This window comes from Biomphalaria glabrata, chromosome 16 (assembly GCF_947242115.1).
Source record: "Biomphalaria glabrata chromosome 16, xgBioGlab47.1, whole genome shotgun sequence".
NCBI classification, from domain to species: domain Eukaryota; kingdom Metazoa; phylum Mollusca; class Gastropoda; family Planorbidae; genus Biomphalaria; species Biomphalaria glabrata.
The window spans coordinates 17,798,507-17,814,756 of NC_074726.1; the positions used below are offsets into that span (position 1 = coordinate 17,798,507).

The 16,250-nt window shown below is 40.7% G+C and overlaps 1 protein-coding gene across 2 annotated transcripts in view; it reads right to left on the bottom strand.

The window, feature by feature from the left end:
- The window catches only part of LOC106079957 (thrombospondin-type laminin G domain and EAR repeat-containing protein-like), a 117,750-nt gene that overhangs the window by 41,152 nt on the left and 60,348 nt on the right, over positions 1–16,250 (bottom strand). For both annotated transcript variants that reach the window (XM_056014210.1, XM_056014209.1), the window contains exons 6-7: positions 7,244–7,388; positions 2,867–2,966 (exon numbers count right to left, since the gene is read on the bottom strand). In XM_056014210.1, coding sequence (XP_055870185.1) covers positions 2,867–2,966; positions 7,244–7,388 — 245 coding nt within the window. The remainder of the gene's footprint in view (positions 1–2,866; positions 2,967–7,243; positions 7,389–16,250) is intronic.

Sequence of the window (16,250 nt, forward strand, 5' to 3'; positions counted from 1 at the left end):
CATTATAGTTTGCCCAACCCTGAATTTTGTTTAAACATAACTGTAATTTTCTTTCTAAGGTGTTCATGTTTTTCCCATTAGTAAAAATGACAAATTAGTAAAAATGACAAAGTCATCAACATACAAAGAGCACTCTATGCCAGGGGACAGCGCATTTATGATGCTATTTATTTTAATGTTGAACAGGATGACTGACAGAATGCTGCCCTGGGGTACACCCATTTCCTGGTCATGAGTGTCAGAAGAGGAGTTGCCCACTCGAACCTGAAATTTTCGATCTTTCAGGAATTCCTCCCTTGAGCCCCATAAGAGCCAGGTCAAGTAGAATGCCATGTTTCCAGGTTGTGTCATAGGCCTTTTCTATATCGAAGAATACAGCTACTAGATGTTCTCTTCTGAGTAATGCATTTCTAATATAAGCTTCCAGCCTTACCAGGTGGTCAGTTGTTGTCCGCCCCTGCCGGAATCCGCACTGGTAGTTTGAGATCACTTTATTCCTTTCCAGGTACCAGACCAGCCTACACGAATTTGAAAACGCTGCTGTGTCGACTATAGATTATAATCGACCTCTAACAGTCGAAACAGATGCCTCAGAGTCAGACATCGCGATCTCTGCCACACTTTATCAAGACTTTATCAAGACGGCCGTTCTGTCGCCTTTTTTTTTCAAGAACACTCACTAACAGTGAACGCAGACACTCAGCAGTTGAAAAAGAAGCATACACCATTGTAGAAGCCCTGAGAAAATGGCAACATTATCTAATTAGTAAACCCTTCACATTGCTTACAGACCAACGTTCGGTGTCTTTTATGTTTGACCAGCAAAACAGGGGCAAGATCAAAAATGAAAAGATACAAAGATGGCGACAGGAGCTTAGTAGTTTACATTGGATGGAGAGGAGGACAGCCCCGTTTTGGGGGAAGTCTTTCTCCCTCACTTCCGGTATCTCCCTTAGGGAGTTGGTCAACCTCTAACTCAGTAGAGGTTGGAGTGTCTGGCTGGGTTCTCTGAGGAGAACCTGTGTCAGACATAATGGCTCCGGGGCTCCGGCTCTCATCGGCGAGCACAGAGAAGCTGTTTAGTATAACAACAGGGCTTTCTTTTCTCTTCGGAGGTGTATTTTGTGGCGTTGTTTTCTTCTGCATTGGAGGAGGAGGAGGGGGTGGTGGGGGTCAATGTGTCCGTCTGTGTGGCTATGGATTTCCCGAATTGACCCTTGGGTAGGGCTGATACAGCCGATTTCGCCTAACTGAAGGTACATCCATTTCTTGCCTTGTACTCCTGCACGGCAACCTCCCGTTTCCACACAGGGCAGTCCTTGGAGTAGGCTGAGTGGCCACCGTAACAGTTCGGGCATTTTAACTGGGCTGTGCAGCCCTTGTCCTTATGACCCTCTCCAGCACATCTGGCACACACAGTGTTCCTCTTGCAGACTGCCGCGCCGTGTCCATAACCCTGGCACTTGAAGCTCCTGATAGGGTTAGGTATATAGGGCATCACTGGAACTCGTAGGTATCCTGCCTTCACATACTCTGGCGGTGTTCTAGTTCCGAATGTGAGGAAAATAGTGGCGGTTGTAACCTCTTCACCATCCCTGCGCCTGGTAATGCGCCGGGTGACTCCTTCAATTCCCTCCACTATTTCCTTCTCGGAACATTCCAGCAGGTCAATAGAGCTGATTACACCTCTGCTGGTGTTCAAACTCTTGTGTGGCATGACTTCCACTTGGAGATCACAGATTCTTCTGCATCGTAAAAGCCCATCAGAGTGTATCTTGCTTTCAACTTTTACAAGAAGTTACAAAGACTGGTGTAGCTTAGATACACCCTTGGGGTCTCCCCTACTGACTTAAGTCCATTGTAGATGAGAAAAGGGCTCATCATTGTCAGGCTTTTCTCCTCCTCTGTGCACCTGACAACCAAAAATGATGGCCAGGTAGTACAGCTTCTTGTGGCCTCCTCCTTTTTTGACTCTGTTCTTCGCCTCTTGCCCAGACACGAATCTGGGGCAAGTAGTTTTTTGGGTGTTTTTTTTTTGTCCATGGACATAAGTAGTGATTCGGCACCTGTGCTCTCCACCCGACATCGAGTCCAACAAGGGGACGGGCCATTCGGATGTCCAGAATGAGCCCATCAGTGCTACACAGGTGCTATACTCAGTCAGCTGCTGCATCGGACATGTGTCCGATACAGCAGCTACTTGATTGACCCTCCAGCCACTGCCCTCCAGCATAGGTCTTCGACCAGCCGGTTGACCTAGAGCGGGCCTCAGGTCTAGGGGAACTTGGAACCAAAGTATTGTGTTATGGTGATTTATCCTCAGACACCTACACCAGGATCTCTTTATCCCCCCTTCCCCGTCGCAGTCCACGGCAAACGGACTGGTCTATGACATAGGGAGGTTTAAAAGATAAGGAGACAGAGTGATGATCAACGAAGGCAGACTGAGAGAAAGAGGAGGCAGACACAGTGATAGAAAAGAAGTAGGGCACTTTTGAGCTCCAAAAGTGCTAAGGAAAGAGGAGCGCAGTTTAACGTCATGTCTCGGGACGGTTTTTAATTCGACTAAAGTGTCACTAATAGGATTAAAAGTTAAAAGATTACGAGTTATATTTGTATGAGATAATTGTTAATTTCATTTTTGTAAGATTAAAATTAAAATAACGACCTTCTTTAATGAGATCCATTTTCGTAGACCCCCGTTAACATCTTATTGACCCCAATTCTTTTTTTCACGTTCGTAAACCCCTTCGGAGTTGTCGTAGACTCTATATCTATTACACTTAATCTAAGGTTTGTTTTTTTAAAAGTATTTTTGTTTTTCTTGTTACTTTTAGAGTTAGTAAGACACGTGAAATTGATTTACCTGGTCAATAATAACAAAGTATTCCAATGACTGTGCAGATAAAGTAGATAACCACTGGTAGAATTGAAATCTTCCATTAATCCATTTATGTACACTTGATCTAAGGAGTAAAAACACAAATTGGACCAGATCGTAAATTCGAGTATCACTTCCCTCCCCCAATAGTCTTATTTATGCGTAGACTGGATGGCTGCCTGGTCGTGCGGTTTGCGCGCTGGACAGTCGTTCGGTTTTATCGACGGTCGAGGGTTCAAATCCTGCCCGCTCCCATCCCCCGTCGTCCTGCGGGGGGTTTGGACTAGGAAGTAAACTATCTTCAACTCTGAAGGAACATCCGAAACATGTAAAACATTTTACAAACAAACTTTGTTTATAAATAATCTTTTTTTTTCTCTGACAAAACTGGGAGAGCTTCAGTGTTTCTATAAAGCCTACATATTTCACCAAATAATGTCATTTATTCATTAGAGCTGGGTGGACTTTGTTAAACTTTTACATTTTTTACATTACTAATTGAGGTATTACAACAGGAATTAGCAATTTCTAAAACTAACTTTACGAATATTGGCTTTTTACAGCACAACAATTCAGTTGTACAGTTGTACTTAATGTGACGTATTTAACTGTTTACACTAGTGCATAATGTTCCAAATTTGCGAAATAGTTTACTAATTATTATTCTTGTGATGTTGTCCTTCAAAACCATTTCTTTCTTGAGCTCCAATATTCTTCTGAATACCTTGCCCATGCTAACCCAGTGGATACTGCTGTGGTGCCGAAAAACGGAATGTTTGGTTTCCAAATCTCCATACACTTCTTGGTACTGCTTGTAGATAAGACCTTAGCTCTGATAAGTTTGATCATTGAAATAATCGGGTCAAAAACATGTTAGATATTCAATGCATCCTTGCAATATCTTTCCCGTTTAGAGTTTATGGTTTGGGATATTGTTCTTTAATTTATTAAAAATAAATGTTTTTCTCAGTTCAAAGCACGGGCTTTATCAGTTGTTACATTTGTCATCTAGTTCCAAGCTAACACAACACTTTCAACAAATTTAATAAATACTGCCTGAATGTTTGGAAATAATGCCAATAAGAATAATATTCGTTTACTTACAAATGTTTCGATTGACATGTAGAGACAATGTTTCTTTAGTCGTCATAAGTGATATAAATCAGAAGTTTCATTAATTTATATAGATATATAAAATTATTTAATTTTAATACATTTGCATTTTTATATGTTTACTCTGTGGGCACACCTTATATCTGTAGGTATCCGCGGGCCACATAAAACACTTTGAAGGGCCGCATGTGGCCCGCGGAACGTAATTTGCCCTCCCCTGCTGTAGACCTAGCAAAGCCATTTCTAATCAAATTTTTAGTTAATCAGTTAAATTTAAATTACACCAGCGTCACAATAAGCAATAAATACCGGGGATTTACAGGGTGACAAAATGTTTTCAAAATGTAGATTTTTGGAGTGAACTCTTATGTTAGGCTTCTATATCTACCTACTATGAACACTTTACAACCTAATGTTTGCTGTATTGCTGACACTATTCAACTTTCAGTAAACTTACACGAAATAACAGATTTCAAACAAATTTCGTATCCGTAGCTCTTGGAAAGAAACAAAAAAATTGCATTTTTTTTAAAGACAATACATCGATTATAAAACTTAAAATAAAATAAAACATTAAAAATTATGTGTTTTTTTTCTCAAGCCGGATAGACTTCAGCAGCGTTAGCTCGATAAAACAACGACGTTAGCCCCTGAGCCAAAGCTACAATTTAGTGAATGTATAATTATTTATTGGTACTTTCATTTTAGATCTATCTAGATCTTCCTAAACTGCAGATTTAGAACTCTTAAGATCTAGTCTAGATCTACTTCTACTTCTAATACCCGTATTTACATTAAAACATATAAGCAAAGCTTATATATTCTATCAATAAAGTTATAGCAATATTAAATGTAATAGACAACTCAGTCATCGGTACACTACGGCTAACTACGCCATGTTTTTTTAGAGCCAAATTTATATTTCCTTTTTTTTTTCTAGGAAAAATGATAACGGTCAAATTAGATATTTCTCCGAGCTGGTAATTCTTTTCTCATCGATATACATCAACTGTTAAAGTTTTAGAAAAATCGTTACAGCCGTTTTTGAGATTCTTGTCCAGATTCCACCATTCACCCTAGTTACATGAAGTTCAGACTTAAATGGAGGTATTGTAAACGCATTTAATTTAATGGGAGATACCCTATTCTCTTAAACGAGCAATTCTTGTATGTATATATATATATATATATATATATATATATATATATATATATATATATATATTTATATATATATACATTTTATTTCAAAAACGGCTCTAACGATTTTCTTTAAAATTTCAAGGTATGTGCATATTAGTGAGAAAAAAATTCTCAACTCATTGGCCACATCGGGAAAACTCGAGGTCGACCGTTATATCGGTTTGAAAATGCCTCATTATCGAAAAATTAATTTTGGCTACAATGTTTTATGAATGAAAATTTTCCATGACGTAAACGGAAAAAACGCTGCTTACGTCACTAGGCTTATCGCAGTACACTAAAATATTTCTTTGCAAACAACAAGTTTTAAAGAACCATTAGACCTAATTAAACATTTGCGCACCATCTTACTGTAGATAGATTTATTATTTGAACTATGAAAGAGAAGTAATGAAATTAAATGTGCCGATGTATGATTAGTTATTGTGTTTTAAGTGCTTAATAAATTGTTTACTCTTTAATTGCGTAGAGTGGTGTAGATACCTTTTACATTGTTGTTTATTTTGCTGGTGACCTCCAGCTGTCTCGTTCTGTGCTATCTTCCATGTCAGCTAAGGCAAGTTGGCGCCTAAACTGGTCTTTTAAGCGTTACGGTGTTACGTCGACCATTTTTTAGCTCACCAAAAAAGACTGCCTTTGGCATACGTTCGTCTGAGATTCGTCTCCCATACAGGATACTGCTCTGTCCAGCGTAACTGTCGGATTTAAAGAATTCCCTCTATACAAAGGACGCGGATACACATTTGAGACCAAAATAAAATCTGCTGCCGAGGACAGACGCAGACGCTAAAAGAAAATCTTAATCGATCACCGCGGACAATGGTTATGCTTGCCCTGTATGTGGCAAAATATGTAGGTCACATCTGCAATCCTCATTAATTTTCGGACTCGAAGACAAGCCTTATTATTATTATTATTTTGCTGGTGAATTATTACCATGTGTTCATGCTTCGGTGTCTAATGTCCTGTACCAAAACAAAGGAAATGGTCATAACACAGCTTCTCTGCGCCTTACTTGCTCACACTAAACATGATATCCATCTAGCGGTCAACGAGTTTGCGTACGATGCAGCCTCTTTTGATTTAATTATAAACCTCGGTAAAAGCTTGGAATTAGGGCGTGTTGACGCAAGGCCCAGGAGAGATCTGAATGGAGAGATCTCTAAAAGCAGTCCATATCCCTCCACGGGCTGTAGCACCACTGGGATGGATGGATGGATGACAAAAGCGGTTATGAACTTCTTATAGTCCGACAGTCAGGCTGGGCAGGGCATGTATCTCGTATGGGGGACGAAGAATATTTTTTCGGCGTAACAGAGGTGCCCCACGGAAACGTTTCTTTAGAAAACTAATGCAATGATTTAAGTCTATTAAGAAAAAAATTGCCATTTTACTTTGTCACAAGTGCCTGTTTTACCCTATAACGTAGAGATTTGCGTCACTTGATGTTTCGTACTAAAGCCATAATGAATGTATACTAATTCCATAATTAAATGTCTGAACGTAACCATCTAAGAAGTAACACTGCAAAGACTTTCTTTCAAGCCAATAATAGTAGGCCTACAATAGTTTTACGCAAAAGATGGATTGTAAAACTATAAGACGGATGTGAGATGTGGTTGGTCTAGACTATAGGAGGACTTTATATTTAATCGCGTGTGCAATTACATTTAGAACTAACAGAACACTAAAGCAACTCTTCAGATTAGTAGTCTTTATCTGATCGTTCATTTTCGTAATTACAACAACAGCCCATTAGTTTTACGCGAAAGAAGCAATGTAAAACGTTAAGACGTGAGCTGTGGTTTTCTATAGGCCTACTGTTGGGGGGACTTTCTATTCAAATCGCCATGTACAATTACATTGAGAACTGACAGAACGAAAAATCAACTCTTCGGATTTAGTCTTTACTCGATCGTTCATTTTCGTAATTACAACAATATTCCCAAAATGACTTCGGGTATATATCCTTCCTTCACAAATTATTCATCCGAGCGAGGCTCGGTCACCTGATATTATATGACAATAAAAGCTAGGCTACCTTACCTATTAGACACTGCGCCATGAAAATCGGATAACGCAAAAACAGCAAATTTTCCTTCTTCTGGTAGATCAAATACTTCAACATCTAATGAATTTTGGCCATCTTCTATTAGTTGATAAGAAACCACGTAATCTAACTGTTTTTTTCCTGTGGAATAATAATATTGAAGGATGTATTAAATGTTTGTAAATTGTATAACAAAATCTATTTAAAACACTATTTGTATTTATTAAATGTAGTTGTAAATCTTTGCTAATTATTGACATACAATAAGTGTGGCAACTTCTTACACGAGCGTATCCGATACACTCTAAAAGACGCGCCAATTTGCATTCTCGTATACCCACTTTTGTTTTGGACATGCGTTTTTCTTTGCTTTTCTGAGATCAATAGAGACCAGTAGTGGCAGGTGATCGCTTCCGACATACTCGAGCACATTCACTCTACTTTGCGCAGCGATGTCCGCGGACAAAAGACTCAGATCAGCTTTGGACTCCCTCCGTGACCCTAGTGTACGAATGTTGGACTTGGCGTTGAAATCTCCTGCCACTAGGGTTCTGTCGAGCAGAAGTTCCGTCCTCGGAGGATTGTAAACGTTCACGCTTGTGAACTTTAGACCACTTCGTACACCTCCATCGTTAGCGTGTCGGTCCGCCTATGCCCTTTTGAGGTGGATTCTACTACACGAGCAAGTAGTAGATTCCAGACAAATGTGACTAACACTTGACATTTCTCGAAAGAGCATCGGAAGGCAGTAAATCCCGAGAGCAAGGGGACACTGCTTTAGGACGTGCCAGCTTCCTGAATCATTACCACATCGACCTCGTACTTAGCACATAGCTTTCAACCCCGGCCTCTTGTGCCAAAGTTGCCTATTCGCGTTTAGTTGTTGTGTTGCATCAACTCCCTTTTCCTTGTCCCGTGGTACTGTAACATTTGGTGAAGTGAGGGTCACAACTCCCTCGACTGTGTTTGAGCAGCTGCTCTGGGGTCGGTCAGGGCCGGGAGGCCGCTCGCCATACGCCCTGTTTTAGTTCTTAGTGTCACTACCGGTAAGCTTAGTGGATCCTTAAAACCTTCGTTGTTGTTAGCGCACCATGGACCCAATACACGTAGCATGACCGGGGTCTCTTCATCAAGTCATGCCCAGAAATAATTTTGTGCTAGTCATGTTTTTGATAGTTCGCCTAACGCAGAAAGTTCTAGGATGCATGTTAGACTTAGTGGTCTCACCAGTTGACTCTTTGCTACCTACATAGAGCTCGTGCTCTTGACTAGCTTATACGCTCGTAGCACTGCCGCGCATGCCTGGAAGGTATAGGAGAAGTTATCAGGGACCGCAATTCTCAGAGCCCGAAAGCCCGCCATCAGCGAGAGAAATAGACAACAGTCTCGCTAAGGCCAACAGCGCTTGTGGTCGCCTCAAACTGAGAGTATGGCAGAATAGGTCTCTTCACCTAGCAACAAAAAAAAAAAACAGTGGTTCTCAACACACTTTTGTATGGCTCCAGACCTGGGTTCAGTATCGAAGGCATTTAAGGCATTTAAGGCTCCTTGTGCGCGACCACAAAGATGCCTTCGCACCATAATGTGCATACACTGGTAAGACTACATTACAAATAACTATGTTCTGCTGGAGGCCGGTGTAAAAAGTATATAAGCACTAATTACCATTCGACAGTTGCGCTGGGCTGGACACCTATTCTCCATGGGAAACCACCGAATGCCAAAGGCGATCTTCATTGGCGTGCTTAAATGAGGAGGATTTAACAGAGGGGCCCTCCGTATGTGCTATAAACATCAACTCAGGCGCCATTTCGCCTTAACTGGCATAGAGGAAAGTAGTTGGCAGCAGATGGCATCTGAAAGTGACATTTGGAGAGCTCTCACAAAGGCTGCGGGAAACAAATTTGAGACGCAAATGAAAGCCATTGTTGAAGCCAGTCGCAGAAGAAGAAAGAAAACTTTAATAGAACTCCGGCGGACAACTGATTTGTCTGTACGAGATGCAGAAAAATATGCACACCCCTTGGTTTGCGTAGTCATGAAAAACACAGCCCTTATTCTTAATCTTTGGTTTGATTTTGATTTTTTGATTTGTGATTTTTGAGTTTAGGCACATCGGCACAATTTAGGCCATGTCGTGCCCGTAATCCTTTAAGGATCACTCTCCCTTTACATAACAAGGGCTAAATTCTACACAGTTAAATCATCGTCATAAGATTGTTATAGTATTCAATGACACGTTATAAACCATTGTTCTATTTGTACGTGATAATGTATCGTAGGCCTCATTGCCACTGGTTTAGACAAATAATTAAATGATAAATTGGACATTAACTGGACTTTGCTGACTAGACTGACTTTATAAATGTTATATTTGAAATAACACACTGTGAAAATACAGGCAATCGGTAATAATTCAATAAAGAATAAGCACACTAAAAAATCAGCTTGGAATCAAGACTGATGTCTAGCAACTGTGAACTATGACCAATCCGTGAGCAAGGACCATGAGAGCTTTTCCAATGTCTCTTATCTATTACAGAACAAAGATTTGTCTGGATTCTTTACGTCACATATAGTAAATTTTACGAAATTTCATCTTGAGCATACATCTTAGTTAATTCAAATAGAAGTTATCTACAAGAATCCCACTGTAACATATTGGTATTATATGTATATTTGCACACTAGCGCATCAGTGCAACACCGCTTGTGTTTACGTCATAAATGGAGTTCCTAATATGTCTTCCCTCTTAAACACTAGTTTGTTATTTGTGTAACACAAATATTCTACACCCACACAGTCCACTAGCGGATCCAGGTGGGGGGGGGGGGCGGTAGGGGCGATCGCCCCCCCCTCGGCCGACCCCACCCCCTCCGAAGGGGGGGCGGACGAAATTTTAGTATAGCATTCACACAATTTGTATACGAACTTATTACTTATGTTAATAATATATATACTAATTATAGGTATTTCAACCTATTTTTAGATTATTTCGCCCCCCCATCTAGTATGTTGGCCGATTTGGTGGGGTCGGGAGGGGGTGATGGTATCAATCCCGCCCCCCCCCCATACACTTTCGAGTGGGGGGGGCGGTCCAATTTATTTGTAGAAATCACAGCTTGCTAAAAGAATCAATTAAATATCTATATGATTAAAACTTGTTATTGATATTTTAACCGATCTGTATATTATGTCGTTTTCTGTTCGCCGATTTGGGGTGGGGGCGAATACCTCTACTAACCTTCCCACCTAAACCCTGTGAGTGGGGGGGGGCGGTCCTACTTTTAAGGAGAAATCATAGTTTGAGATAAAATTAGTTGAATTAATATATAAATTTAATATTATGTCGCTTCTTTTCTGGTATCTTGGCCGATTCGGTGGGGTTGGGGGAAGGGCGATTGCATGTACTGCCCTCCCCACTCTAGCTCTCTGAGTGGGGGGGGGGCGGTCCTATTTTTATGGAGAATCATAGTTTGTGAATAAAATTAGTTGAATATCTATAAAATATAAACTACGTATTGATATGTGAACCCATTGTATATTATGTCATACCACACCCTAATCTCATATTTTATCATTAGTAAATTTAAATGAAAAAGGGTTGTACCAGGTGGATACCTTTCCCAATACTTTTTCTTTTTGTATTATAGTTAGGAAATTACAAAATTTAAAAAATCTGTCACTAATATAATTTATATATATATAGTTCGTCCATCGTGGTTCGATGATGACCACTTTGTCCTCCAGGGGGCTGACGGCTTTGCACTGGGGTTTTATGCCTCCTCATGTGGCTGGTGAGACATATGTGAGCCCGGAATGTTCGGCCGCACACTGGGCAGGTTATTCAAGCTGGAGCTAGTGTCGTTTGTCTTGCTTTTCTTTTCTGGCGTTTTTCTTCTGCCTGCGTTGTTCTTTTTTCCTCAGCAACCTGTGCGCCAGTTTTCACAGCGCGACGCCATGATGCTCTGTCATGTGCCTCTGTCTCCCAGGTGCCAGGGTCTATGCTGAACGCCTTCAGAGAAGCTTTGAGGGTGTCCCTGAAGCGCTTTCTTTGCCCACCTTGCGAGCGCTTTCCTTCGCTTAGTTGGCCATACAAGAGTCGTTTTGGGATGCGGTGGTCTTCCATTCTGTAGACGTGACCTGCCCATCGCAGGTGGGACTGCATCAGGATTGTGTGGATGCTTTGCAGACACGCTCTTCGAAGGACTTCTGTATCTGGTATTTTGTCTTGCCATTTGACATTTAGTATTTTTCTCAGACATGTCATGTGGAAGTGGTTTAGTTTCTTTGCATGTTTATTGTACACTGTCCATGTTTCTGAGGAATAGAGCAATGTAGGGAGGATGACGGCTCTATAGACCCCTAGCTTGGTGTTTGTGGTGATACCACGTCTGTTCCAGACATTTGTAGACAGTCTGCCATAGGATGCACTGGCCTTGGCGATACGCAGGTCGATTTCACTATCGATTTTTCCATTTCTGGAGAGTGTGCTGCCAAGATATGTGAATTTGCCCACTGTGTTTATATCCTGTCCATTTATAGTAATGCTTGGATCCGAGTAGGCTTTCCCAGGAGCAGGTAGATGTAAGACTTCAGTCTTGTTCGTATTGATGGTACGGCCAAAGTCTGAGCATGCTCTTGAGAAGTCACTGACGATGCTCTGCAGATCGTTTTCAGAGCAGGCATTTAGGGCACAGTCATCAGCAAATAGCAAGTCTCTGATTACTGCTGCATTTGTTTTTTATTTTGCTTTAAGCCGCCTCGGGTTGAATAGACCACCATCAAATCTGTATGATATATTTATCCCTTGGTTTTCTCTATTTGTGAATGCATCTGTCAGCATAGCGGAGAACATGATACTGAACAGTGTAGGTGCTAGGACACAGCCTTGTTTTACCCCGTTTGATACTTCGAAGGGCTCTGATGGTTCTCCACTTTCTTGGACGCGAGCCTTCATGCCATCATGAAATAGTCTCACCATGGTTATTAATTTTTGTGGACAGCCATACTTTGACATGATCTTCCAGAGTCCTTCTCTGCTAACAGTGTCGAATGCCTTTGTTAAGTCGACATATATTGAGAAAAGGTCAGCATTTTGTTCTTGGCATTTTTCCTGGAGCTGCCTTGCTGCAAAGATCATGTCAATGGTTCCACGCTCTTTTCTGAAGCCGCACTGGCTTTCTGGTAGTAGACCATATTCTATGTGTTGCATGAGCCGATTTAGTAGGATGCGTGCAAGGATTTTCCCAGCAATAGAGAGAAGAGATATTCCTCTGTGGTTGTCGCAGATCTGGCGGTTTCCTTTTCGCTTGTATAAATGAACGATTTTAGCATCTTTAAAGTCTTGTGGTATTGACTCTTTTTCCCACATAATTAAGAAGAGCTTATGAAGTCTTTCAATCAGGGCTAATCCACCTTTTTTGTAGACCTCTGCGGGAATGGAGTCAGCTCCTGGGGCTTTTCCGCTTGCGAGCTGTTGAATGGCAAGATCGGTTTCCTTTAGCGTAGGGGGGTCATCCATTTTTTCATTTATTGGTACTTGCTGTAGCCTGTCTATGGCCGCTTCATTTATGATGGAAGGTGTATTGAGAACCTTTTCGAAGTGCTCTGCCCAGCGTTTTAGGATTTCTTCCTTATCTGTCAATAGGATTGTCCCATCAGCATTTAATAGAGGGGATGAGCCTGACTTTGTGGGTCCATAAATTTCGTTTATGGCATGGTAGAAGTTCTTCATATCGTGCTTGTCAGCAAATTCCTGTATTGTTTCCACTTTCTTGCTAAGCCAGGTATCTTGCATTTGGCGTAGCTGTTTTTGCACATTTTTGCGGATGTTAGTGAATGCATCTTTTGTGGACTGGGAGTTTGGGTTGTTCAGACACAATTTGTGGAGCTTGTGCTTTTCGTCTAATAGTTTTCTGATCTCAGTACTGTTTTCATCAAACCAGTCCTGATGCTTTCTCTCCATAGGACCGAGTATGTTTAATGCTGTGCTATAGATAACTTCTTTGAAGCATTCCCAGCTTTTATTTACATTTGATTCAGTTAGAACGGTGGACTTGAGGCAGTTCTCTATTGCATCTGCAAGCGACTTTTCAGTTTTGTCATCTGCTAAGCTGGCCGTGTTTAGCCTTTTTAGGGGTTTTGATTTTTGCGGACGTCTCTTTGGTTGGATACGAATGTTTAGTTTTGTGATGATGAGGCGGTGGTCTGTTCCACACTCTGCACCACAGCAAGATTGGGTGACACGAATGTCCTGACGGTCAGATTGTCTGGTGATGACGTAATCTATGAGGTGCCAGTGTCTTGAGCGGGGATGCATCCAGGAAGTTCGCTTTCTCATTGGAAGACTGAATATTGTGTTCGATATGAGCAGCTTGTGTTCAGCACAGGTCTGGAGTAGTGTCACGATCATCAATGGTGTTGATGTCACAATCTAAGATGGTGTCACTGTCACAATCAGACTTGAACTATATTGCACCATCAATGATCGTGATTGCCGAGGATCTTGAAATGATCTTTCGATAAGATGATCGTATAGAAGTAGACAGATCTATGTTGATAATACGATCATACAGAATGTTGCCAATTGATAAGAGGATCATCTAGGTCTAGGAGTTACAACTTGACAAATATGATCTAAGTACGATCTAAATTCAATGAAGAAACTTCTCTTCGTCTAAAAACAATTACATTAATTAATAACTTGAAAACACTATTCACAAATAGTTACAATGGTTAAAATGTACTTGAATTGAATCTACACAATAGTATATCTGAGTCTTGATACAAATAAGATATATATTCTCAATTTCACGTTACATACAAGTTAGATGTTAATACTACAACTTCCGAGACAAGACTGGCTGGGAGCTACACGCTTCATCCGGGCTTCAGCTCGGAATCACGTGATCAACAACTTACCCCTCCCAGACCAACCAATCATTGCAGTCTAATGTACAACAATGAACTTTCGGAACCAATGGAGTTCATTTAATTACATGCTTGTTTTTTTTCCCAGCTATGTCAAGCTATGTCGGCAAACAACCCGAAACTGTTACCATATATGGTCATAGTGTACGTGACAAGTAGTAATAATCCGTTGCTGTTGCATTGACCTATCCCAAATTTGCCTAAGACTCCTTTCCAGATGTGATGGTCAGAGCCGACTCTTGCGTTGAAGTCACCGAGAATGAGTAGCTTTTCTGTTTTTGGAATATCAAGCAAGGTGGAGTTTAGTTCTTCGTAAAGCTTTGCTATGACATCATCTGGGTTGGTCATGGTGGGTGCGTAACAGCTAACAATGGAAATATGTTTCTTTCCGTTTTGTAAAGGCAGCTTTAGGGTCATGAGCTTATCACTAATTCCTTTGGGAGGCCCGACTAGTTTGGATACTATTGATGTTTTTATGGCAAAGCTAACTCCAGATTCACGACGTACTTCAGTGCTTCTACCGCTCCAGAAGAAAGTATATCCAGCTCCTCTTTCGCAGAGTTCACCTTCATCTGCAAGCCGAGTCTCACTTAGTGCTGCTATGTCTATGTTGTATCTGTGGAGCTCCCTGGCTACTAGTGCAGTTCGTCTTTGTGGTCTATATATACTGTGGTATATATACTGTTACGATCTCTCTTAATCAGGCCTTCTGCAAACACTGCTAAACACAACAGCACATCTAGCACAAGAACTTGACAACAAGAGCTTCAATAAACAAAAAGGTGGCGGTTTACTTACAATTACATGAAAAGCCAATACAACACAACTGGCCACATCAAAATTCGAATGCTTTCTTGTACAATAGAACTGCCTACTAAACACTACAAGTCTTTCTCTGTTTACTTCTAGACTCGTACAGCTACAATTTCAAGGACTCACTTTGTAGCACACAGTCCTTACTGCTTGCTGTCCTGGACTCTACCGTCTATTGTTTTACACTGTCACTAGTCCGTAAAAGCTCTCGATCACATGACCACAACATGAGTCATATTTGCGTGAACTAGCAGTACTGTCCCTTGTTCAACAGCCCTTGACCTGTGTGATTGGCCTAAATCATGTGTGTCAGTAGGCCGCACACACGTTAACCCTTTCAGTCCGCCACTAGGGTTATAACAATACTATAAATTAAATTTTTATATCGAGTCGCCCCACCCCTATACTTTAGTACCAAATGCAATCTTTAGCAGAAATTATTAAAGGAGCGAGGATTAATCGTTTTCATTCTACCGCCCCCCCCCCATTTCCAGACAGAGTTTATGTAATTTCACATGAATGTATCATAATTATTGTAAGAAAGACTTTGTATTGGAAAAGTTAGAATTCAAACGAAAATTTTCAGTAAAAGAGTCATAATTGAGATGAGTTCTAAACCCAAATAACCTTTACATAGTCGCCTTTTCCCAACTTTTACTCAATCTGATATTTTTCTAGTTAAATAAATTTTGGTTTATAACTCTAAATTTATACTTTAATTTTATTGAATATTACTTATAAATTTTTTTTTCGGCGACAATCCTCAAAGTACAACATTATTCAAAGGGTCCTTTTTAATAGGATGAATAATGAGCTTTAGGAAAGGAGAATGCGTTTCTTAAGTGAATAATGCAAGAAAACGCTTTTAGCGTCGGATGAATAATGAGCTGTAGATGTCAGGAGAATACGTTTCTGCAGTGAAAAGAGCAAGAAAACGCTTTTGTCGTCGGACCCGAATTCCATTGATGAATAATGAGCTGTAGATGTCAGGGTAATATGTTAGTGCCACGCACTCGTAAGGTGACCTAATATACGTATAATTCACGTACTACTTGTCGGTCGTTATTGTGTGCTGACAAGCGTAACATTATACACAGACATGTGACAGCAATGTTTAAAATCTATATATATAATTCTCCTCTTCCCTCAAGAGTTTGGACGAGAAGAAGAAGTAAAGGAAAGATGACTCTCTTATTTCTGCGGGTAGTCACCCCACGAAAAAACAAGATGGGGGGGAGAACAAGTGGGTATTCACAC